This window comes from Perognathus longimembris, chromosome 14, assembly GCF_023159225.1.
Source record: "Perognathus longimembris pacificus isolate PPM17 chromosome 14, ASM2315922v1, whole genome shotgun sequence".
NCBI classification, from domain to species: Eukaryota; Metazoa; Chordata; class Mammalia; order Rodentia; family Heteromyidae; genus Perognathus; species Perognathus longimembris.
In genome coordinates this window covers 60,569,215-60,595,585 of record NC_063174.1, presented here as the reverse complement: position 1 = coordinate 60,595,585, position 26,371 = coordinate 60,569,215, and the positions used below count along the sequence as shown (strand labels likewise).

The 26,371-nt window shown below is 48.4% G+C and overlaps 1 protein-coding gene across 8 annotated transcripts in view; it reads right to left on the bottom strand.

The window, feature by feature from the left end:
* The window catches only part of Wdr20 (WD repeat domain 20), a 51,425-nt gene extending 33,229 nt beyond the window's left edge, over positions 1 to 18,196 (bottom strand). Inside the window, exon 1 of one of the 8 annotated variants that reach the window (XM_048362413.1) lies at positions 17,871 to 18,196. In XM_048362413.1, the coding sequence (XP_048218370.1) occupies positions 17,871 to 18,119 (249 nt within the window). In that variant the 5' untranslated portion in view covers positions 18,120 to 18,196. The remainder of the gene's footprint in view (positions 1 to 17,870) is intronic. The other 7 variants (XM_048362414.1, XM_048362416.1, XM_048362406.1 and 4 more) reach the window with 7 other exon arrangements.
* Positions 18,197 to 26,371: the final 8,175 nt, after the last annotated feature.

Sequence of the window (26,371 nt, the reverse complement as noted above, 5' to 3'; positions counted from 1 at the left end):
ACAGAAAGTTGCTCCATCTAGACGCTACCATGAGGAAAAGCTGTGAATTCTTTATCTGAAGTTCCACAATAGTTTATCACTGCAGCCATTGCTCAATTTAGCACATGTGCTGTGAGTCATTAGTTATGTATGGCTTATCTCAACTACTCTAAATTTTGGGGTGACAGAATAACTCTCATGGGTCACAACAGCAATAGCCACTCTCGACTTTTTTTTTTCAGTACCAGAGTTTGAACTCAGGACTTTGAGCTTAATAGGAAGGTGCTCTACTGCTTGAGCCAAGCCTCCAGCCCTTATTCAGACATTTCTGACTTGTTTTCCTATCAGATTTAAAGTGATTTTTGAGGTACTGAAATGCATCTGGTATAGACCTAGTAACTCAATAGCAGCTAATTCCAAAACACAGTTCAGTAGACCTGGTATACAGAATGCAGAAAGGCAAGTCTCTCCAGCCTGATCCTCAGGTCTCAGTCTCCTGAGTAGCCTGTATTACACTGGTGTCCCCTAAGGCCTCTAAGATACAAAGTATACAGATGTGATAAATATGGACTATCTCTGTGTGCAATCTTCTGTGTGTCCTGCAATAGCAGAGCACCAGTATTTCATGTCTGTAATTCTAGATACTCAGCAGACTGAGATTTGAGGATTGAAGTTCAAAGCTAGCTTGGGCAAAAAGAAAATCTGAGATTCTTATCTCCAATCACACACAATTACACACACACACAAGCTCAAGTGGTAGAGCACTACTGTGAGCCACAGCTCCACTTCTAGTTGTTGGTGGTTAGCGGGAGGTTAAGAGACTTTCCTGCCCAGGCTGGCTTTGAAACAGAATCCTCAGATCTCAGCCTCCTGAGTAGTTAGGATTACAGGCGTGAGCCACCAGAGCATGGCTGAAATTCAGTTATTAAAAGGGCAACTGTTTTGTATATCTGTCAATAATTACATATTATTTTGTAACTTTTAAGTAGAAGAAAATGGCCTAAAATTCCACTAAAAATATACCATTTCAGTGAACGTTAGTGCCCTGCCCAGCAGCATCTACACAGTAGCAGTCCCCCAAGACTCGGGCCTCCTGACCTCAGAGCCACAGTGATGATCATAGAAACCTAATGATGCATTCCTCAGATGTATTCCTATCATGAAGCAGTGGAGACACTTTAAAAGCACGTCAGAGCCCAGTACAGCCACAGAAAAATACATGTCTTGATAAAGAGTAAAAAATTCATCATGAAAGCAAACATACTATGTATTACATCAAACAAATACACAAACAGGGATGAAGCAGCACAAACAGGTGATAATCCATTTTCAACTGCCAAATCATCATTTTTACAACTACTCTATTACTCATGTTTCTTTTCTTTTCTTTTGTCAGTCATGGGACCTGGGTGCTGTCCCCGAGCTCTTCAGCTCAAGGCTAGCGCTCTACCACTTGAGCCACAGCGCCACTACAGGTTTTCTGGTGGTTCATTGGAGGTAAGAGTCTCACGGACTTTCCTGCCCAGGCTGGTTTTGAACTGTGATCCTCAGGATTACAGGTGTGAGCCACGGGCACCCAGCTTTACTTGTGTTTCAGTGGCAGCGAGCATTTCAGCAGATGAGAAATGCCAGAAAGAAACCATCTCCTAGCTAAGCACCAGTGACTCAACCTGTAATCCTAGCTGCTCAGGAAGCCAATCTGAGTGAGGATCATAGTTTGAAGCCAGCCAGGATGGGAAAGTCAGTGAGACTCTTAGCTCCAATTAACTACCATAAAGCTGGAAGTGGAGCTGTGGCTAAAGTGGCAGAGCACTAGCTTTGAGCAAAAAGCTAAGAGAAAGAGGGGCACCAGTGGCTCACACGGGAATGCAAGCTATTCAGGAAGCTAAGATCTGAGGACTGCAGTTCCAAGCCAGTTCATGTGGAAAATTCCATGACTCTTACCTTTAATGAACCACCCAAAGCCATAAATCGAGCTTTGGCTCAAGTGGTACAGTGCCAGTCTTGGGCAAAAAAGAAAACTCAGGGACAGCACCCAGTTCAAGCCCCATATAAATAAGTAAAGGAGACTTTCACATGGCCCAAAATCTGTAACCACAACAGAAAAGCCTAATAAATTTGCCCACAGAAATTAAAATTTCTGGGGCTGGAAATATGGCCTGGTGGTAGAGTGCTCACCTCATATACATGAAGCCCTGGGTTCGATTCCTCAGCACCACATATGTAGAAAGCGGCCACAAGTGGTGCTGTGGCTCAAGTGGCAGAGTGCTAGCCTTGAGCAAAAAGAAGCCAGGGACAGTGCTCAGACCCTGAGGCAAGCTCCAGGACTGGGAAAAAAAAAGCCTATCAGACATTCAAGAGTTAAAGAGGTAGATATTAGCAAGCGAGAACGGGGGGCTAACAAGAGTGGATGAGGCAAGTATGACAATAGAACAATGAACGCTCTTGAAATTGTACTAGGAAGAAGTGGGGAGGTAAGGATGAGTGACAGAGGGGAACTGATTAGGATACGCTGCAGACCTGTGTGGAAATGTCACGGTAAAATTTCCCCTTATAAAGCTAATGTATGCTAATGAAAGCTAAACTGAAGCGCTAAAGGGGGAATAAAATGGAAACAAAATATTTAGATACCAAAATAAGTAAAGATTATTCTAGAACCTCAAATATCACTAAAAAGGGGCAAACAATTATGTTTTGACACAGGAAACTACAGAAAGAGCAGACTGAACTTAAAGAAAATGGAAAAAGAATAAAGATAATATACAAGCAAAACAAAAAGAAACAATAGCTGCTAGCCAGATGCTAGTCAGGAGGCTGAGATCGGAGGATAGTGAAAGCCTGGGCAGAAAAGTCCATGAGACTCTTCTCTCCAATAAACTACCAAAAAAGTCGGAAGTGGAGCTGTGGCTCAGGTGGTAGTGTGACAGTCTTAAGCAAACAGGCTCAGAGACAGTGCCAAGGCCCTGAGTTCAAGCCCCAGGATTGGCACACACAAAATAATAGCTGCTTCCTTGAAAAAAATCTAATTCTGTTTTGTAAAATATTTGAATAGGAAGGGTTGACAGAGCTGGTGACAGCCCAGCAGCAGTAGGAACTCTAGAGCAGGTCACACAATACTGCACAGGAGGAGGCAAGCCACAGTGCCAAGCCAGACACGGCCACAGAAAGAACCAGCAACAGTTACTAACCGGAGCAAATCCAGAGATGACAGTGACTGAGACAGAGCTTTGCTGGAGCATGTGTAGTTTAAGTTTTAGTTGCCCTAACTGATTTGTGCTCTCAGAAAAATAAATACCCACTGGTTTAAATTATTGTAAGGAGTATCTTTTCCTGGGGGAGGGAGGAGAACTGGCATAAATAATTTGAGGAACAAAAGGGAAACATAACTTCAGATGCAACAGAGACTTATAATGACAATGAGAAAAGGTATCAGGATAGAGTCGTAAGGAAACCCAAGAGTTAAACAAGTAGACAGAGGCCTGGTCCCAGTGGCTCACACCTGTAATTCTAGCTACTCAGGAGGCTAAGATCTGAGGATCAAGGTTCAAAGCCAGCCTGGGAAGGAAAGTGTGTGATACTCTCGCCTCTAATTAACCACCAGAAAACCAGACGTGGAGGCTGTGGCTCAAAGTGGTAAAGCACTAGCCTTGAGCAAAAGAGCTCAGGGACAGCACCAAGCCCCACAAAGATGATGGAGGAGGAGGAGGAGGAGGAGGAGGAGGAGGAGGAGGAGGAGGAGGAGGAGGAGGAGAGGAGGAGGAGGAGGAGGAGGAGGAGGAGGAGGAGGAAGGAGTGGGAGGGGGAGGAGGAGGGGGAGGGGGAAAGGAGGGGGAGGGGGAGGGGGGAGGAGGAAGGGGGGAGGGTGAATTAGCAGAGGTGGTGCAACAGTGGATGACCACAATGACATGAGCCGGAAAGGTGGCAAGATCAACTGTTACCACAAGAAACATTCTAGTGAAGAAAAGATGACTAATGATGTCCAGTCTTGCTGAGAGGCTGAATGGTGGTGTCTGGCTGACTTGGTGGCACAAAGATGTGTGACCAGACCATGGAGATTACAGCAATGGGAGCCATGCTCACAGAGGAGCAGAAGGCTAGCTCCAGCTGAATTCAGATTTGGGAGCAGAAACTGCTTCAGCTGCGAGGGCTGTAGTGTCACTGTGGGAAAGTGCAGGAGAGATGAGTCCATAGGGTGGCCACCGTGCCAGCACCAGCTACGACCATGGCGTGGCCAGAGTGGAGGCAGGGACTGGGGTCAGCAGTGAGCAGAGGGAGCCAGGAAATCAGGAGACCCCTGAGGAGGAGAGGGAAAGATGCCACGAGTCTACAGGCAAAGGCTCCACATGGCTACCAGGAAAAGTAAATGGCCAAAAGCCTGGTCTTAGGAGGAACAGGCATCGCAGCAGTTAGCACTCCAGCAGGCCTCTCCAGCTCCACCTCTGACCCCCAACTGCCGGCAAATCAAAGAAAAAGCTGAGAACAACTTCCACTCATTTTTAATAATAATGTCCTCAGTCTTGCTAACCAAATGCACACCTAGGCCAGAATCCAGATGAGGAAGCAATGAAAGGAATGGCGCAATTCCTCTGAGAAGAAAGAAGTGACCAGGGACAGCAGCAAAACCATTTTCCGAAGGGAAAGAAAAACACGGTGTAAGATAACACAAGAAATGTACGTAGGGGCTGGGGATATGGCCTACTGGCAAGAGTGCCTGCCTCACATACATGAGGCCCTGGGTTCCATTCCCCAGCACCACATACACAGAAAATGGCCAGAAGTGGCGCTGTGGCTCAAGTGGCAGAGTGCTAGCCTTGAGCACAAAGAAGCCAGGGACAGTGCTCAAGCCCTGAGTCCAAGCCCCAGGACTGGCCAAAACAAAAAAAAACAAAAGAAATGTACATACTGCCCTACTATGTAACTATACCTCTTTTGCACAACACCTTGTCAAAAAAATTTGTTTAATAAATAAATGAATTTAAAAAAAAAAACTTATCCTCTGGAAAGGACAGTAGAGACTTTTTTCCCCCCCAGGACTCCAGAATAAGAAATACAGAAGTTCCAAACAAAGCTAGCTTTAGGCATTCAAGACACTCAACACAAGCTGGGCACCAGTGGTTCATAACTGCACTCAAGAGGCTGAAATCTGAGGATTGTGGTTTGAAATCAGAAGGCAGACAAAGCTGAGAGATTTAGCCAGCAAAAAGCCAGAAGTAGAGGGGTGGCTCAAATGGCAGAGTACCAGTCTTGAGAGAAAAAGCCAAGTGAGAGCTCAAGGCCCACAGTTCAAGTCCCAGTACTGGCACATGCGTGCATGCACGCGCGTGTGCGAGCACACACACACAAAATCAATGCCTCATGTCCTAAAGCTAGATGGTGACAGTTGTACAGCTTAGAAGTTTTCCTAAAAATCATTGAATTGCACATGTAAAACTGATGTCAAGAGGGAACAGTAACTTGCTAGGTTAAGTTTAAGGCACAATCAAGTAACTAGAGAACAAGTGAAGACTGCTGCCACTCCAACTTCAGTGTGCACCACTTAAGGGATCTTCCCGCTCTGCAGACTTCACTTCCGTGTGTGTGGAGGATGCCAACAGTCTGCACTTCACCAAGCCCCCAGGTGATACTCCCAGGTGCTGGCCTACAGCTCACACTGGATGGCCAAGACAATCCAGCCAACTAGAGGAGCCTTGCTCTACAGCGCTGCTGAGAAATGGAGCAGTAGCTGCCAGAGGCAAAGGACTTGAAGAGACTAACTAGGTAGGAGGACAGAAACAGTCTTCCTACTTTCTTTTTAGTACCAGTCCTGGGACTTGAACTCAGAGCCTGGGTGCTGTCCCTGAGCTCTTTCGCTCAAGGTCAGTACTCTACCACTTTGATCTACAGCATCACTTTTGTTTTTTGAGTGGTTAATTGGAGGTAAGAGTCTCATGAACTTTCCTGCATAGGGCTCACTTTTAAACTTCAATCCTCAGATCTCAGCCTCCTTGAGTAGCTAGGATTACAGGTGTGAGCCACCAGTGCCTAGCCAATGTGTTTTTAAAATATAATTTTGTTATTATTAAGGGGTTACCATTTCATAAGTCAGGTAATGAGTACACTGCCTTTTTCTTTTTTGGGGGGGGGCAGTATCACCCCTTCCTTTGCTTTCCCCCAGTCTTCCCATTTTCAAGATCTGGGAAATATGTTTACAAGAGCAAAGATGATGTGTACTGGGGTGGGGAGCACGCTGGTGTAGAATACATGAGTCGGGGAGGGGCTTCTGAGGCAGGGAAGACAGCTCTTCACAAAAGAGATGATAAAAGTGACTTCAAAGTCATGAAGAATGTAAATGGTATTTGAAATATATGCCACACAATCACATAATGTGACATGAAAACCTGTGACTTGCATTGGTGAAGGTCCAAGGTTCTCCTAGTCCTTTGAAACACTGTCTACATTCTACTAGTACTTTGATCTGTTGCCTATTCCTAACTGAAGCACATGTTAGTAAAAAATAAACCACATGTGGTAGTTCATACCTGTAATCCCAGCACTTGGGAAGAAGCAATCAGGAGATTTTAGAACCAAGCCAGCTTGAGGAAAAAACTCACAAGCATCCCTCTACAGCATGCCCAAGAGAACCTGGGCATGATGACACGTGTGTGTCGTCCCGTTCCTTGGGAAGCAGATCCAGGCCAGGCATGAGCAAACATGAAACCCTACCCCAAAAGCTGAAACAAGAAGGGCTGGGGTGGCAAGCAGGGCCAACTGGAAGAGCACCTGTCGAGAAGGCATAAGAAGTTCAAGCTCCAGGCAGCCAAAAAGAAAAGAAAAAGAAGTTTAAAAAATAAAAAGAGGGGATGGGAATATGGCTTAGAGTGCTCGCCTAGCATGCATCTTCAAGCCCTGGGTTCGATTCCTCAGCACCACATACACAGAAAAGGCTGAAGTGGTGCCGCGACTCAAGTGGTAGAGTGCTAGCAAAAAGGAAGCCAGGGACAGAGCTCAGGCCCTGAGTTCAAGCCCCAGGACTGGAAAAAAAATAAAAATAGAACAAAAATAAAAAGATAGCCAGGTGCCTCTACTTTACCATTCTTTTTAAAATTTATTTTGGTGCTGAGGCTGGGGCTTGAACTTGGGGCCTCATGGTTCTCACTTAGCTTTATCACTCAAGGCTAGCATTCTACCATTTGAGCTACTTTTTTTTTTCTTTTCTCGCTTTTTTGGTTGCTCGGTTGGGAGGCTTGAACTCTGGGCCTGGGCACTGTCTGAGCTCTTCAGCTCAAGACTAGCTCTACCACTTTGAGCCACAGCATTTCCGGTTTTCTGGTGGTTCAATGGAGATAAGAGTTTCACATACTTTCCTGCCCCAGGCTGGCTTTGAACAGTGATCCTCAAATCTCAGCCTCCTGAGTAGCTAGGATTAAAGATGTGAGCCACCAACTCCCAGCTTGAGCTACATTTCTATTTTTGGCTTTTTGATGGTTAATTGAAGAGTCTCATGGACTTTCCTGCGAGTGTTGGCTTCAAATCACAATCCTTAGGTTTCAGTCTCCTGAGTAGCCAGGATTACAGGCATAAGCCACCAGGGCCTACTACTTTCTCCTTCTTAACCCAGCCTCTCTCATGCTCCTAGAAGGGCTCAGGTGAAAGAAAACAGTAAAGAATCAGCAAGTCACCCGGTGCCGGTGACTCATGCCTCTAAGCCTAGCTATTCAGGACCTGAGCTCTGAGGATCCAGGTTCGAAGCCAGCCCAGGCAGGAAAGTCCATGAGACTCTTATCTCCAATGAACCACCAGACAACTGGAGGTGGTACTGTGGCTCAAACTGGTAGCACACCAGTCCTGTGAGCAAAAGCTCAGAGACAGGACCTAGGCCCTGAGTACAATCCCTAGAACTGACAAAAAAAAGGTGGTAGAGCTGCCTTGAAAGAAGGAGCTCAGGGACAGCACTCAAGCTGAGTTCACGCTTTACTACCAAAAAAAAAGTCACTAGTGGGCTGGGGATATAGCCTAGTGGCAAGAGTGCCTGCCTCGGATACACGAGGCCCTAGGTTCGATTCCCCAGCACCACATATACAGAAAACGGCCAGAAGCGGCGCTGGGGCTCAAGTGGCAGAGTGCTAGCCTTGAGCGGGAAGAAGCCAGGGACAGTGCTCAGGCCCTGAGTCCAAGGCCCAGGACTGGCCAAAAAAAAAAAAAAAAAGTCACTAGTGAGGCATAATGAAATGAGTCAGTTCCAAGCCTTTGGTATATTCTTCCATAACCAAAAGAATTTTTTACACTGGTAGACTACTTTGCCATTTTTATGGAACTTTCACATAATATTTAATCAAGAAAGTGAACAGAACAAATATTCTCATCATTATGTACACAAATGAAACTGTAGCTCTTTGAGGTTAACCAATGTGCTCAAGGTTATCATATAAAAGAGTAACATATGGGATGGGCATAGTGGCTCATGCCTATAATCCCAGATATTCAGGAGTCGGAGATCAAGAAGATCATGGTTCAAGGCCAGCCCAGGCTAAAAATCTAGGAAAACCCAAGCAAGGTTGGCCTGGCCCTGAGAAACTGTCTGAAAGAAAAGCAAAACAGGCTGAGGAAGCGGCTCAAATGTAAGAGGCCCTGAGTTTAAATCTTATCACCAGAAGAAGAAAAAAAATCAGAAACCAACACTGGAAAGTCACAGGTCTTGGGTACTACCTACTAATCCTACCAATTTTTCACATTCCTGAGTCTAATTAGTCATCTGTAAAATAGGAGTAACAACAATAATGGCAGCCTCACCCTACAGAGAGCTCACAGAGCTCAACAAGGTGACCCACAGAAATGTTTTATACACTGAAGTCACAATTCTCACCAATAATAGACAGTATACAAATAAAGGCAAATAGCATACATTCATTCAACAGTAATGTGCCAAGCATGTGCTAAGAGCTACCCCGGGAATACAGTGAAGAAGAAGAAGAGAGAAAAGCCTTGCCACACCCTATATTCAATGAGGACTGTGGACAGTCAGTGTTAGAGCTAACACTAAACACATAAGTAAACTTGAAAGTTATCAGTGCTGTGATCTAAAAATTCAACTGCTGGGGCTGGGGATATGGCCTAGTGGCAAGAGTGCTTGCCTCGTATACATGAGGCCCTGGGTTCAATTCCCCAGCACCACATATACAGAAAATGGCCAGAAGTGGCGCTGTGGCTCAAGTGGCAGAGTGTTAGCCTTGAGCAAAAAGAAGCCAGGAACAGTGCTCAGGCCCTGAGTCCAAGGCCCAGGACTGGCCAAAAATAAATAAATAAATAAAAATAAAAATAAAAAATAAAAATTCAACTGCTGAGCCAACTCACACCTAATCTTAGCTACTAAGGAGGCCAAGATCTGAGGATCAAGGTTCAAAGCCAGCCAAGGCAGGAAAATCCATGAGACTCACCTCCAATTAACCACCGAAAAGGCTTAAGTGAAACTGGCTCAGTGTTGAGTGCTAACCTTGAAGTGAAATAGCTAAGGGACAGAGTCAGGCCCTGAGTTCAAGCCCTAGTACCAGAACAACAACAAAAACAAAAAACAGCAAAACAGCTTTCTATGCTAAAATCTAACCACCAATGACATGAAGAGGCAGAACTTGGGGTAATTGGATTATGAGTGTACAGTCCTCTAAATGAGATTAGTATTCTTATAAAAAAGAGACCCCAGGGCTGCAAATATGGCTTAGTGGTAGACTACTTGCCTAGCATGCATGAAGCCCTGGGTTCGATTCCTCAGTACCACATACACAGAAAAAGCTGGAAGTGGCTCAAGTAGGTAGAGTGCCAGCCTTGGGCAAAAAGAAGCCAGGGACAGTGCTCAGGTCCTGAGTCCAAGCCAAATGACTAGCAAATGAAAGAATGAATGAACATGAATGAATAAATAAATAATAAATAAATAGAGGACCCAGAGAGTTGCCTCACCCCTCTACCACATGGGCACAGCAAGCAAGTAGTCCCCACCAAACACTTCATCTGTTGAGTTTGGACACTCTGGTATCTAGAATTGTGAGAAATAAATTTCTGTTGTCTATAAGCTACCAAGCATACCAGTCCATGGTATTTTGTTATAGTAGCCTGTAACAGCCTAAAACTATAGTAAGAACTGTGTTAGATTACATGATATTACTGAAGGTGATCAATAGCTTCTCCTCTCTGAAGGATAAAATTGAAGCTGGGATCTAAACAGCAAGAAGGAACTAGCAATGGACTACTAGCCCAAAGGACTATTTTGAGGAGAAAATAAAGAGTATCAGCTGTCAAAGACCAGGCAGTATCCTCTCACAAACTGCATGCAACACCAGCAGGCTAGGTTCCTTTGTGAATGCTTTTCAGGAGCTTCCCCAGGAATGGAAACACGAGGTCAAGGACTGTCTTACTCCACAGGTCTAATAAGAGTAAGTTGAGGCTGAGAATGTGGATTAGTGGTAGAGTACTAGCCTAGCATGCATGAAGCCCTAGGTTCAATTCCTCAGTACCACATAAACAGCTGAAAGTGATACTGTGGTTCAAGTGGTAGAGTGCTTGAGCAAAAGAAACTCAGGAACAGTGCCCTGAGTTCAAGCCCCAGGACTGGCCCCCCAAAAAAGAAAAAGAGTTTGCTAAATGTATAAGTTTATTATTCCACTGGACTGCGAGATTCCTTCCCACAAACAACGTAGAGTGAATGAAAGTAGGACCATCATGTCTCCTTGTTCAGTAATAGTCCTCAGAAGACAGGGCCTAGGTCCCACACTTCCTTGATTTACCCTAGTTCCGTATATCACTTTTCATACAAAGAATGCCCAAGTACTTATTAAATGAAGCATTCAGGCAGACAGGCCCTCTCAAGTGGAGAGCAAAGTAAATACAGAGAAGAGAACCTAAACCAGTTTGGCTGTGGCAGAGGAAGAAAAGCACACAGGAGTGAGCTGCCTGTAAATCAACTAAAAGAAAACACAGGTCAGTGGGATAATCTATACAGTGATTAACTTAGAATGTTAAAATATTCCCTGCTACTCAACACTTCTTAAATGCAAAAACCATAAATTAGGGCTGGCATGGCTCAGCAATTGAATGCCTGCTAAGCAAGCAAAAGACCCTAAGTTCAACCCCCAGTAATGGAAAAATAACAACAACAAAAGCACCAAAAACTCTTTTCTTATAAAATCTCTGATGCCTGTAATCCTAGCAACTCAGGAGAACGAGATCAGAGGACTGAGATTCAAAATCAGCTCAAAGCCAGGTTCCAGCAGCTCATCCCTGTAAGACTAGTTCAGGCTACACTCTGAGAATTACAGTTCAAAGCTAAGTGGGACAGGAAAGTCTGTGATACTCATCTCCAATTAAGCCACCCAAAAGCTGGAAATGGAGCTGTAGCTCAAGTGGAAGAGCACTAGCCTTGAGCAAAAAAGTTAAGGACAGAAGCCAGGCCTTGAGTTCAAGCCCCAGTATCCAGTATCAAAACAAACAAAAAAACAGCCCAAGCAGAAAGGTCCATGAGACTCTTATCTCCAATTACCAGCAAAAAGCTAGAAGTATGGCTCACATGGTAGAGCCCCAGTACTGCATGAGAAATCAGAGTCCAACACCCTGAGTTCAAGCTCCAGTATCAGAACAAAAATAAATAAATTTTAATTAAAGTTTACAAAAATATGACTTATAGCTGGGCGCCAGTGACTCACACCTGTAATCCTAGCTACTCAGGAGGCTGAGATCTAAGGCTTGTGGTTTGAAGCAAGCCAGGGCAGCAAAGTCTGTGAAAGTCTCTCTTACTTCTGATAACCTACTCAGAAAAAGCTATAAGTGGTGCTATGGCTCAAGTGGTAGAGTGCTAACATTGACAAAGATGCTCAGACAGTGCCCAGGCACTCAGTTCAAAAGCCCCAGGACTGGTAAAAAAAAAAAAAAAAAAAAAAAGACTTGTATAAATTATTTCAGGCAAAACTACTTATTTGAAACCCAACCTAGCGTATGCCCATACCACCACTGTACTTAATCTTGCCTGAAACCCTACCCAATATTATTCTCCTTCAAGGCCCAGAAAAACTTCTTCACCTTTACCATGAATAACTTGATACTGCTGGGAGCTGGTGTTCACACCTATAATCCTAGATACTCAAGGCTGAGATCTGAGGATTGCCACTCAAAAGTCAGCCTGGACAGACCAATTCCGGGGACTCTTATCTCCAATTAACCAGCTAAAAGCTGGACTTGGAGGTGTAGATCATCAAGTGATAGGATAGGATAGGATATAGCCTAGTGGCAAGAGTGCCTGCCTCGGATACACGAGGCCCTAGGTTCGATTCCCCAGCACCACATATACAGAAAACGGCCAGAAGCGGCGCTGTGGCTCAAGTGGCAGAGTGCTAGCCTTGAGCGGGAAGAAGCCAGGGACAGTGCTCAGGCCCTGAGTCCAAGGCCCAGGACTGGCCCCCCAAAAAAAGTGATAGAACACCAACAATGGGGGGGGGGCAGGCAAAACAAGAGTTCAACACCAGCAATGAGCGGGGGGGGGGGGGGGGGGCAGGCAAAACAAGAGTTCAAGGCCTTCAACAATAGGAAGTATATCATAATCCACATTTAAATCATCCTTAAGAGATAGCAAGATGTTGTTTATAACAAATCCTCGAGATACTTGAACAAGTTGGTCTTTTTAAGCAAGACACACTTTACACTCTATTATTAAAAGATGCTAAGTGATCAGGCACTAGTGTTTCATGCCTATAATCCTAGCTACTCAGGAGGCTGAAGTCTAAAGACCATAGTTCAAAGCCAGCCCAGGCAGGAAAGTCTGTGAGACTCTTATCTCCAATTATACACTAGAAAACTATAAGTGGCGCTGTGGCTCAAGTGGTAGAGTGCTGGGCCTGAGGTGAAGAGCTCAGGGCCAGCACCCAGGCCTTGTGACACTGACACACACACACACACACACACACACACACATATATACACACAATCTTCCTATGTAAGTTTCTCTAGCCACAGAACCAAACCAGTCTGTAACAACTAACCCATTTTTTAAAATTCTTACTCGGGCTGTCTACTGAACACAGTACCACTTAAGTCACTAGATAAACTCAGTAAGCAGTGACAAGTTTCTTGAGGACAGAGACTGTCTATCTCAAGCATCTAGAACAGTATTATTTGGTAGACATGTTGCACAAACACTCGGTAACAGAAGGACACTCGTGGATAGCTCATAGAGTTCACTGACATACTCTGAATGGTTCTCACTGCTTTTCATATCCACCCACAGGATCTTTCAAAATCCCATCACCGGTCTCCTCTTAGAGGTCAAGGGAAGCAAGGTATGTCCTACTTTAAATGATAATTAAGGAGCTTTCTACTCAGGATATAGGATTCTAAAGTCGAATGACTAAATCTTTTTGAGATTTCAGAAATCAATAAGTAGCTTTTGATGGAAAAAGAAACATGGGTTTCCTATCATTCAAAAATAGCATGTGTGCACTACTAAGTACAAGATTTCTCTAAGTAAGTGGATATGCTAGTGCATACCTGTAATTCCAGAACTCAGGAAGCTGAGGCAGGAAGATAGTGGATTCAAGGACAGCTCAGGTCTGAATGAATAAATGATAGAAATATATCTCAAAGTACATATGATATAAAAAGTTCTAGGCGTCTAAGCCTCTTTCTAAATTATAAATGAGTGGGGAGGTATGAGAATTACAAATGAAGAGAACAGTGCAAACACAACAATATTTAAATCCAGTCTGTGGGGAAAATCCTTTATTCTAGTTCACCCTCCACGCAAAGCACATATTCCTCTGAAGTCACCAACAGGTAGTCCTGCAGTTTCTGATAGAAACAGAACATTTCTCACAACAAAAATATTCACTCTCTCCTAAGTCAACCCATTGTCTACCATTCTCTAAAGCTTGGGCTCTAAAAATATCTTAGATGGTAGTTATCATCAATTGACTCCTGACCACAGTTTCATCTCAGCATGGTAAATATAAAGCTTTTCTACATAAGGACTTAGAAAATCACAACACTGGGGGCTGGGAATACGGCCTAGTGGCAAGAGTGCTTGCCTTGTATACATGAGGCACTGGTTTGATTCCTCAGCACCACATATACAGAAAACGGCCAGAAGTGGCACTGTGGCTCAAGTGGCAGAGTGCTAGCCTTGAGCAAAAAAAAAAAAAGAAGCCAGGGCCAGTGCTCAGGCCCTGAGTTCAAGGCCCAGGACTGGCCAAAAAAAAGAAAAAGAAAATCACAACACTTCAACTTGCTTTCTCTAATACCTGACCCCATCCAAGTAATTAACCCAAAACATTAACATACCCCCCCAAAAGATGAATTTATTTTCCTAAAAAATATTGAGCACAGAACATATAACCTTGGAAGTTGATAAGGTCTTAGAACCATCTAAATATACTTCCCCCCTATAGTAAGAATCATTTCATTATCATATCCAAAGCTGGATGCCCTTGGCTCATGCCTGTAATCCTAGCTACTCAGGAGGCTGAGATCTGAGGATCACAGTTCAAAAACCAGCCCAGACAGGAAAGTCCGTGAGACTCTCATCTCCAATGAACCACCAGAAGATGAGAAGTGGTGCTGTGGCTCAAGTGGTAAAAGCGCTAGCCTTGAGCTGAAGAGCTAAAGGACAGTGCCCAGGCCCAACAACCACCCAAAAAAAAAAAAAAAAAAAAAAACACCCTATCTGAGCAGTACATTTGTGGCCTGGAGTCTTAAATGGAGTGCAACAAGGCCCTTTGGTTTAAATGTTGAGGATGTTAAGTTATTCTGACTAAGTCATGGTGATGCACACCTGTAATCCCAGCAATGACGGAAGTGTAAAGAGGACAATCGAGGTCCAGGCCAGCCCAGACAAAAACAAAATAAGAGACCTGCCTAGCAAGCTCAAAGGCTTGAGTTCAAACCCTAGTAACAACGGGGCCGGGGGGGGGGGGGGGAGTTGTTTGCTTATACCTGGATCTCATAAATAATATGGTTTCACACAAGTACATAAAAAGAAGTTGTGGCAAGTGGCGATGTGGCTCAAAGAGGTCGAGCACTAGTCTTGAGGAAAAAAGCTCACGGACAGTGCCCAGGGCCTGAGTCCAAGCCCCACAACCAACCAAAAAACAATCAAGAAAAGTCTGTGGCATTTGTTTTTTTCCATTACTTCATTATCTCCTGCTACACCATTTCCCAACTGTTCTTTCTGTTCAGTGCTTGGGATTGAACCCAGACTTCTGCTAGAGGTACCACTGAGCTACTCCCTCAGCCCTTTGTTTTTTGACACAGGATCTCACTATAAAACCCTTCCAACTCGGCCTCAAACTCAATCCCCCTGCCTCTACCTCCCAAATGCTAAGATTACAGGCATACACCACAACATGACAATTTTAAGAAAGCTAAATTTAATGCTTACAAAAAATATCTTTGTTTTAAAAAGACATGAACTACTAAAATATACCTGCACCCCCCCCCAAAAAATATATATATACCTGCTACTTTTTGGCCCCAAATTAAATGGCTTCCACTTCTTAAAGGTCTTTTAGAAGTAGGATAACCTGGACATCAGCTGGTCATACGTGTAATTCTAGCTACTTAGTTCAAAGCCAACCAGAGTCCATGAGACTCTTATCGCCAATGAACCACCAGAAAACGGGAAGTGGTGCTGTTGGCTCAGTGGTAGAGCGCTAGCCTTGAGTGAAAAAGTTCAGGGACAGTGCCAAAGCCCTGAGTTCAAGCAACAACAAAAACAACAACAACAACACTCAAATTATGCAGGTAAAACAAATTTTTGTATCTTAGATTTGCCTTTAACAGACTTTTTATTGATTTGTTTTTGTCATCCATGGGGTTTGAACTCATGGGGCTAGCACTCTACCACTTTGAGCCAACAGCACCACTTCCCGTTTTCTGGTGGTTCATTGGAGGTAAGAGTCCCAGATTTTTATGCCTGGGCTTTGAACCGCAATCCTCAGATCTCAGCCTCCTGAGTAGCTAGGATTACATGTATGATCCACCAGCGCTAAGCCTCTGAAATGCTCTCTTAATTTTACCTTTCAGTGAGTAGTGTCCCTAGTGTCCCACTGGAAGAGAACATGACTATAAAGATACTTCCAACTAAATGAACCATTGGGGGTTTATTTATTGTTTGATGTGCCAGTCCTAGGGCTTGAACTCAGGGCCTAGGTGCTACCCCTGAGCTTTTTGCTCAAAGCTAGTGCTCTATCACTTGAGGTACAACTCCACTTGCAGCTTTTTTGGTGGTAAGTGGAGATAAGGGTCTCACCGACTCTCCTGCCTGGGCTGCCATCCTCAGACCTCAACCTCCTGAGTAGCTAGGATTATAGATGTGAGCCCTCTGTGCCTGGCACAAATGACCTGATTTTACTATGCAAACGTGGGCTACCAGAACCAGAGGATGTTGGCCAGGAGAATACTTTTGAAATGAAGAGGTGTAGTTCAGTGGTGGAGCACTTGCCCAGCATGCCAGAAGCCCTAGGTTTGATTCCCATCACCGGGAGTGGGGGAAAGGCTTGCTCTTATTTTTTACTGACAAAGTGTCTTGCTATGTATGTAGCCCAGGCTGGCCTCAAACTTGCCATCGCCTGCTTCTGCCTCCCAAGTGCTGAGATTACAGGCTGAACGACCACACCTGATTCTAAGCATAAATTTTAATAACACCATTCTAAACTTATTTCCACAGGGGGGGAAACTGATCTTTGCACTCAAGAGCATGGGTGTCAAGATGACAGCTCCCTTTCTGGCAGTTATTCTTGATGCTTTTAACCACGTCTTACATCTACGGAGCGTTTCCGTGGTGTAAAGCTCGTTTCTTAGTATGTATCGCCAACTGCAACTCACTACAGTAGTGCACGATAACAGTCTCTTTTTAAATAAAAATAAAACCTTAAAAACTAAGTTAGGAATGAAGTTGGGAGTGGCACAAAAACTTCAGCCTCTATATATACTACTCCAGTTTCTCAATCCCAAAGGAGGAGAAACAATCCAGCCACTTATCTTCAAAAATGCCCCACAGCGTGCCACAACACACACCGTCGTACCCTCACTGGAAATAAACAAAACACTCATCAGAAGGGAACAAACCCGAGACGTTGCCATACGACTACTGTCCCCTGCTTGCCCTCGTCCGGTCACCACGCCAAACCGTGGTGCCGGGCCTGGGTACACTACTCCTGGGGAAGGTTCGCTCTGTCCTATGTAGGACTGGTTCCTTTAACATCACCTCCCGTCGCCGGTCCTCGGCCCAGGGCAGGGGCGGGGAAGGGGGGGGGGTCCCCCAATTTCCTCAATCTGCCAAAAGTCAAAGACCACCCTGTCGGAAGTCAACGGTTCTCAGAGCCGAGTTCTACACCGCCAAGGAACGAGGGAGAGAGGGAGAGGAGAGCACGGCGGCCTTCCCCGCAGGATGCCGGCTAAGCCGCCCGCCCCGTCCGCGCAGCTCCGAGGGCGCACACGCGTCCCTCGCCGTCGGGGACGCACCCCGACTTGTTGGGCGAGACGGATCCGGGCACGCTCGCCCGGCGTAGCTCCGCGCGAGCCTCCCGAGCGCGGCCCGCGGCCCTCGGCGCCCGCCCGCCGGCCCGCCCGCCCGCCGGGGACCGCAGCCCGGACGGCCCACCTCCGCCGAGGGTCCTCCGCCTCCCGCCTCCCGGCCCCAGGACCCCCCTCGGCCCCCGGAGCTGTCTCTCCCGGGCACGCACTCCCTCGCTGGCGGCGGGCGGGCGGGCAGAGGCGGCGGCGAGGCGGCCGGCCACCCCACCGCTTCCGGGGACTCCGGGACCGACCCTGCCGGCGGGGAGGCGGCCGCGGCCGCGCGCGCCCCGGAGCCCCGCCGTCCCCGCCCTGCCCCCAGCCTCCGCCCGCGCGGCCGGCGGGCCCCGGGGACGCCGGGTCGGTACCTTGCGGACCCCCTTGTAGATATAGAAGTAGAGCTCCCGGCCCACATTGAAGCAGAGGCGGTCTCCGTTGCCAGACTGGTCGTTGAGGTTTACGAAGGAGACGCGGACAGGGTTGGATCCCTGCGAGTTGAAGGGCACCCGGTTGGGCCGGCTGTACTCCGAGTGCGGTAGCAGCTTGTACAGACCTTCCCGGGTGGTGAACTGGGTCTTAATCTCGTTCATCTCCTTCCCTCCTCCCTCCGTCGCCATCTTGGAAAGCCGCGTTCATCCTGCCCTAAGTGCCCGGATCGCGCCCACCGCGCAGGCGCCGCGGCCGGCGCCGGCTCGGCCCCGCCCCTTCCTCCCGGCCCCGCCCCCCCGCGAGCCGGCCCCGCCGAGGCGGGCCCCGGGCCACGGGGCGGGCTTGTTTACGGCCCGACTGCGCACGCGCGCTCACCTGGCGGGCGCGGCCCCGCGCGGCGCCCGCGGGCTCCTCCCCGGGGCGCCGCCCGGCCCGGCCGACCGACGGGCCTCCGGACGGCCGGGGCTGAGGAGGAGGGCCCGCCGTGAGGGAGCCGCCGGGGGCCCCGGTCGCCTTCCCCAGCTGCGCAGGCCCGGACCCCGCGCGTGGGAAGCCCGAGGCGAGCGCCGCGGGGTCGGGGTCGGGGTCGGTGGGCCGGCCCCGCGCCTGGCCGGCCCCGGCCGCTCCCACCTGGGCGGGGCGGCCCCCATCCCGACCCCTCCCCGCCTGGGCTGTGCCCGCTTCCAACCCGCCCCCCGACTCCCCGCACCCCACCCCCGCCTGGGCTGTGCCCGCCCCCATCCCGCCCCCCGACCCCACCCCACACCACCCCCGCCTGGGCTGTGCCCGCCCCCCGACCCCACCCCGCCCCGCCGCCTGGGCAGTGCCCGCCCCCAACCCTGCCCGCCTGAGCTGTGCCCGCCCCCAACCCGCCCCCCGACCCCACCCCCCACCGCCTGGGCTGTGCCCAACCCCACCCCCCCCCCGCCTGGCTGTGCCCGCCCCCATCCCGACCCCACCCCCCCGGGCTGTGCCCGCCCCCAACCCGCCCCCCAACCCCCGCCCGCCTGGGCAATGCCCGCCCCCATCCCGACCCCACCCCCCCCGCCTGGGCTGTGCCCGCCCCCAACCCGCTCCCCGACCCCACCCCACCCCACGCCCCCGCCTGGGCTGTGCCCGCCCCCATCCCGTCCCCCCGACCCCACCCCCCCCCGCCTGGGCTGTGCCCGCCCCCAACCCGCTCCCCGACCCCACCCCCACCCCCCGCCTGGGCTGTGCCCGCCCCCATCCCGTCCCCCCGACCCCACCCCGCCCCCCCTGCCTGGGCTGTGCTCGCCCCCACCCCGCCCCTCGACCCCACCCCCCCCCCCTGCCTGGGCTGTGCCCGCCCCCATCCCGACCCCACCCCCCCCGCCTGGGCTGTGCCCGCCCCCATCCCGTCCCCCGACCCCACCCCCCGCCTGGGCTGTGCCCGCCCCCACCCCGCCCCCCGACCCCACCCCTGCCTGGGCTGTGCCCGCCCCTAACCCGACCCCACCCCACCCCTGCCTGGGCTGTGCCCGCCCCCATCCCGTCCCCTGGCCCCACCCCTGCCTGGGCTGTGCCCGCCCCCATCCCGACTCCACCCCACCCCTGCCTGGGCTGTGTCCGCCCCCACCTGGGCTTTGCGCCCCACCCGCACCCCACCCCCGCCTGGGCTGTGACAGCCCCCACTTGGGCTATGACCGCGCACACACACACACACCCTCCCGCCTGGGCTGTGACTGCCTCAGTTGGGCTAAGACCCTCCCACCTGAGCTATGACACCTCCCACCCCACCCTCCTCCCCATCCTCACCCCCACGGCTATGACAGCCCCCCCACTATGACAGCCCCACCTGGGCTGTGACCGCCCCCACCCCTCGGGTCCTCGGAGGCTGAAGACCCGCGGGCCATCAGGATGCCTGGTGGGCACCGCTCTGCTGTGGGACCGGAAGACGGTTTTATTTATTGCACTTCACTCTTTTAAGTGAAGGCCTTTTAAGTGGCCTGCATTATTGTATGGAAGTCACAGGTCTGGATCCCTAGGGGGGGGCAGTGAACGAGGTTTCTGTTGGTGGTGTTTTCTTTTGGTCGGTGGTGGGGCTTGAACTTTAGGCTAGCGCCCTACCTCTTGAGCCACAGCGCCATTTCTGGTTTTCTGGTGGTTCGTTGGAGATAAGAATCTCAGGGGCTTTGCTGCCCCGGCTGGCTTTGAACGTCGATCCTCAGATCTCAGCCTCCTGAGTAGCTAGGGTTACAGGCTTAAACCGCCAGCACCAGGCGTGGTGGAGGATTTTAAGAAAGCAAGAGCATCTCTTGAGCCCACGAGTTCCAGGCCAGTCTAGGCAACATAATCATGATTCGACCATGTCCTGTATAAAGGAAGGTAAGGTGGGAAGAGTTTAAATCATAACATCTTATGTAGTATAAAACAAGTAGAGGGCTGGGATGTAGCAATTGCCTAGCAAGTGGGTCACCCTGGGTTTGATCCCCAGTACCAAAAATAAAGACACCCTCCCCCCCCAAAAAAAAAGTTAAAACAGATAGATAACAGCACTAACTGTGACAATGATGTAACAATGCAGTTGACACTAACATCCTGTAGCCTTTGTACAGTCAGGTAAGAAAAGCACTAGAATAACAGCCACCCAGCCTGGGCAGGAGGATCTGGAAGACTCAACTCCACCAAAAAGCTCAAAGTGGAGCTGTAGCTCAAGGGGTATAGCACCAGCTCAGGGACAGTTTCCAGGCCCTGAGTTCAAGCCCTAGGACCAACACACACACACACTACCTGCCTAGCATGTTATGACTGTACTGCATATAACTGAGCCACAGAGCCACTTCCTGTTTTCAGATGCTTGATTGTTGATAGTCTCTTGGACTTTCTTGCCCTGTCTAGATTTGAACCTCAATCCTCAGATCTCAGCCTCCTGAGGAGCTAGGATTACAGGCATGAGCCACCAGCTCCAGGCTTGACAAAATTTCTTAAGGACTGTTTACTCTTCTCCTGACATCCCATAACTTAAATATGATAATGGACATTTAACAACACGTAAGTATTGACATAAAATCAATGTTATGCTTCCTGATAAAGGAGTAGGAATTGTTTTTGTTTTTATTTTTGTCAGTCATGGGGTTTGAACTCAGGGCCTAGGTACTGTCCTTGAGCTCTTTGCTCAAGGCTAGGGCTCAACCACTTTGAGCCACAGCACCACTTCTGGTTTTCTAGTGGTTCATTGGAGATATGAGTCTCATAGACTTTCCTGCCCAGGCTGGCTTTGAGTCTTGGTCCTCAGATCTCAGCCTCCTGAGTTAACTAGGATTACCCTAGCACCCAAGCTAGATATCTGCTTTATATATGCATAATCATTTTCTTACAAAATAGGAAAGAAATACCCATAACTATTATAGTCTTAGTGTTTGTAACTGATCATGCTGTGACTCATGATTATAACTACCTTCTTCATCTACCTATTCTGTATTCTTTCTGTCTTCAGCCAGTCCTGCAAGTGGTCTTGATTCTTTACCTATTAGAGCTGGGTCTTAACAACAGGACCTGGCAGTACTAAGAGGCACCCTAAACAATCTCCTGTGCTTCAGACCTTCTCTTCCTTACTTGCACTGTGAAGCAGTAATCCAATTCTCCCTTTCTAGTCAGGATTAATCACTCCTTCCAACAATAACTCCCTTCTTAGCTTGTTGACTCAGGAGAACGAAGAGCCCAAAATGGCTAAAGGGAAGTCTTAACTTCCATTCCAATAAAATCATTGTATCAAAAAAAAACAAAAAAAAAAAAAACACTGTATCCTCTCCTAGAAGCACTATTTCCTCCGAAACTAAAACGTCCAGGCCCTTGATTTCTAGACCTATAAGAGAGAGAATACTATAGACTGGCTGCTGGTTCAGAGCCTCCTGGAGAGCCTTGCCCTGCCCCGCGAGGTATGGCACCTAGCTGGCACTGCAGTTACGTCATCAGAAGGCCATCCACCCTTCCTATTACGCCAGCTGCTTCAGGTGGTGGGAAACATGGCAAATCCAGTGAATTCCGTGAACATGGGCTCTTACTGCACTTCTTTGGCTGTGAGTGGGTTCACTAGCCACGCTATGTGGAAAACCAGGATGGTGGTAAGGCATTCTGTAAGTCAGCAAATGGCAGTTCCAGCAGGAGCATTATACGCAAGAAAGGCAAGTCTATACCAAGAATAAATGTCTATTCCCGTAAGGACAAAGTGTCCTCCCTTCCCATGGAAGTGGTCCAGTAGACTCAACCTGCCGCCAGGTCGCTGGCTGATCATTCCAGGACACGAAGCCATGTGGGAGGCTCCGGAGGGCAATGACGAACAGCTGGCCAAAGAAGCCTACTGCTGTCCACCAAACATGTCGTCCTAAAGTCCTCTGCTAAGATCACCTTTTGGTGACAGAAATGCCGTCACATCCGTTATCAATTTACAGAGATCTATCCACCTGCCACTTCTCCAAATTTCCAATCATGCTCCTTCAAAGACCCTAATCAGAAACTTTTGCCATTCTGGGCCGAATGAAAACTAGCAGCTTTTGGAGTTGCTCAGTCCCTTGACCACCTAGGTGAGGAATATACTGCCTCCAAAATCCAAAGAGTTGTGCCTCTGTCTTGGTTGTGGAAGGGGCTGTGTGCAACAACTGACCGTTCACCTTAGAAGGGATATCTCAGTATGCCCCACACACTGGACTCCTACAAATTTCATTTAGGTAGAAGGTCCTGGAGCTTTAGTTGGATTCATTCCCCATCCTCTTAGTACCAGATGCTTTACCAACACATCCAGAGTAGGTACTACCTCTCTTACTCAGTCCAGTGAGCAGAATGGAATCAGTGTAATGGCTCAGCATGAAAGCTGGTGGAAGAGGAGGGCAATCAAGTTTCCTGAGAATTAAATTGTGACACAGGTCTGCAGAGTTAATATACTCCTAACGTAGGACTGCGAAGATATCTCGCTGGCCTCACCAGCTGAAGGCAAGTTGCTTCTAATAGACCGTATAGGCACATAGGTAGAAAACGCCATTTGCCTGGTCAGTCATTGCCTACCAAGTAATAGGAGGAGGTGTGTCAATCTGCCCAAGCAAGGAAACCACTGCAAGGACAGCAGCTGCAGTCAGTCACCCCTTGATAACCCCCTTCCCATGCCTTAGGAAAACAGTTACCTATACCAACTACATATTCTGGGCATAAGGAAGTAACTACAGGATGAGTTCAGGAACCCACCAGAAACACTTGAGTGGGGGAGCCTAGGCTAAAACTCCATTGATCACTGTGTTCTGGTGGCTCACACCTGTCATCCTAGCTACTCAGGAGGCTGAGATCTGAGGATCACAGTTCAAAGCCAGCCCAGGGAAGGAAAGTCCGTGAGACTAATTTCCAATTAACCACCAGAAAACTACAAGTGGCACTGTGGCTCAAGTGGTACAGTGCTAGCCTTGAGCTGAAGAGCTCAGGGACAGTGCCCAGACCCAGAGCTCAAGCCCCATGACTGATACACACACACACACACACACACACACACACACCTCCACTGATCACCTAATGACTACAAGCCCCTCTCTGACTAGAGGACTGCCATAGCATTTTGGATCTACGAAAATCAAGGTCAGTGCATAGCCAGTGTCTTCAAGGTTCATTTACCTGGTAAGAGTCTGTGGGTTCCTTTGGGAACTAATATTGATAAATTGAGTCTGCTGCAGTTTTATTTTCCTTTCACCATTAGTGAGCACTGTCCCTGGCTTCCTTTTTGCTCAAGGCTAGCACTCTACCTCTTGAGCCACAGTGCCACTTCTGGCTTTTTTTTCTATATATGTGGTGCTAAGGAATCGAACCCAGCACTTCATGAATGCTAGACAAGCACTCTACTGTTAAGCCATATCCCCAGCCCCCCATGAGACACTTACCTCCAATAAACCACTTGAAAATTGGAAGTGGTACAGTGGCTCAAAGCAGTAGAGTGCTAGCCTTGAGTAAAAAAGTTCAGAGTCAGCACTCAGTCCCAGATTTCAAACCCCATGGCTGAAAAAACATAAATAAAATAGATTCTGAGTCCATCCTGGGCCACAGAGTAAGTTCCAAGCCATTCTTTGTCCTCTTCAGAATAAGGATCCCCTAGTATATTGCTGAGCATTTTGTAAATGATCAGATCAAATATATGCTGACTTGAACTTCTAGTTTTTTCCTCCACATATAATACTAGTATATGGAATATTCTGTATATATGTATGCATGTATGGAAATGTCACAATGTACAGTTACAATTCAATAATGCACAAAATCAGGCAGGTGCCTGTGGCTCACACCTGGAATCCTGGCTACTCAGGAGGCTGAGATCTGAGGACTGCGGTTCAAAGCCAGCCCAGGCAGGAAAGTCCGTGAGACTCTCATCTCCAATGAACCACCAGAAAAACCAGAAGTGGTGCTGTGGCTTAAGTGGTAGAGCCTTGAACTAGCCTTGAACTAAAGAGCTCAGGGACAGTGCCCAGGCCCAGAGTTCAAGCCCCATGACTGACAATAAATAAATAAAAATAATAATGTTGAACAAAAATAACCCCATCCTCCCTACCCCACTTTCCACTTTTCGTTTCTCGTCTGAGACCAGGACTTGAACTCAGTATCTGACGGTTGAATTCACTGGCTGGCGCTCTGCCACCTGAGCCATGCTTCCAGCTATCCCCCCCTTCACACAATTTCAACAGGTTTTGTTGTCCTGTTTTCGTGTGTGGGTGTGAAATGTGCCCTTGGACCCTGCTTGCCATCCTTAGGCTTCTCACCCGCCCTCCCCCGTCCTGCTGGCATCTCCTGCCCCAACACCGCCCATTTTTCCTGTCTGGTACTTGGGTGTTTGCCTTTCCCGCGCCCTCTAGCTGAGCGCTGGCCCCGCAGTTCCTCATGCCCGGCATTCCTCTGCACCCCACCCGCTACCCTTAAACTTCAGCTCCACAGTCACCTCTGTAGGGCACGCGCGTGGCCCTTCTGCCCTCATTCGCCTCACCGGTGGCCGGCTACCCGTGAGAGCGGTCACCCACGGGAGAGCGCGCTCCGTCCTGCTTGCTTTCCTCCTGCCTGCGCCCTGAGGTGGAGCCCCGCCTTTGGGCCACACCACTTGTCCTGGGATGGCTCAGCTTCCAGCCTCCTGAGGGGATCTCCAGCCCCTTGTTCGTTGTATGTATTGAGCTTTCTTGTCTAGTTCCTTGGGCCTACCTCATTCCACCCACCTTTCCCAAAAAGCAAACCACAAGATGGACAGCCATCTTGGCTTAGAGTCACATTTCAATTCAATAGGGCACAGCATGGACTTCTGAAGAGGCTTTAAGTACTGGCCACCTGGATATTTGTGTGTCTAGATGTTTCTTGAGAGAAGGAAATATTTAGGAATTTGGCATTAAACATTTTCTTTTTAGCATGTCTTTCACAAACTAATTTTCTTTTAATGCCAGTCCTTGGGCTTGGACTCAGGTGCTATCCCTGAGCTTTTTTTTTTTTTTTTTTTTTTTTGGTCAGCTGTAGGGCTCGAACTCAGAGCCTAGGTGCTGTCCCTGGCTTTTTTTGCTCAAGGCTGGCACTCTACCACTTTGAACCACAGCACCACTTCTGCCTTTTTCTATATATGTGATGCTGAGGAATCGGACCCAGTGCTTCATGCATGGGAGACAAGCACTCTACTAACGAGGCCATAGTCCCATCCCCTAAATTAGTTATTTTTTTATCTTGAAAAAATAATTAACTCTAAGGCTGGGGAAATGGCCTAGTGGTAGAGTGTTTGCCTCGCATACATGAAGCCCTGGGTTCGATTCCTCAGCATCACATATATAGAAAACAGCCAGAAGTGGCGCTGTGGCTCAAGTGGTAGAGTGCCAGCCTTGAGCAAAAAAAGCCAGGGACAGTGCTCAGGCCCTGAGTTCAAGCCCCACCGTCAATTTTTTTAAAGCAATTCAAATATAAAAGAAATACCACATGGGCTGGGGATATAGCCTAGTGGCAAGAGTGCCTGCCTCGGATACACGAGGCCCTAGGTTCGATTCCCCAGCACCACATATACAGAAAACGGCCAGAAGCGGCGCTGTGACTCAAGTGGCAGAGTGCTAGCCTTGAGCGGGAAGAAGCCAGGGACAGTGCTCAGGCCCTGAGTCCAAGGCCCAGGACTGGCCAAAAAAAAAAAAAAAAAAAAAAAGAAATACCACAATATCCATGAGAACAAAGTAATATAGAGGAATGAACTCCCAGGTGGCATCACACAGAGAAGTCATTTAGGATGACAGCAAAGTGGATGGCGCCCCCTGAGGCCGAGCCTGGAAGCACACTTAATACTACAAGGCAGTGCTGGTGGCTGGCTTCTATAATCCTAGCTACTCAGGAGGCTGAGATCTGAGGAATACAGTTCAATCAGTCCAGGAAGACAAATCCAAGAGACTCATCTCCAATTAACCATCAAAAAAGCCAGAAGTATGGCTCCAGTGATAGA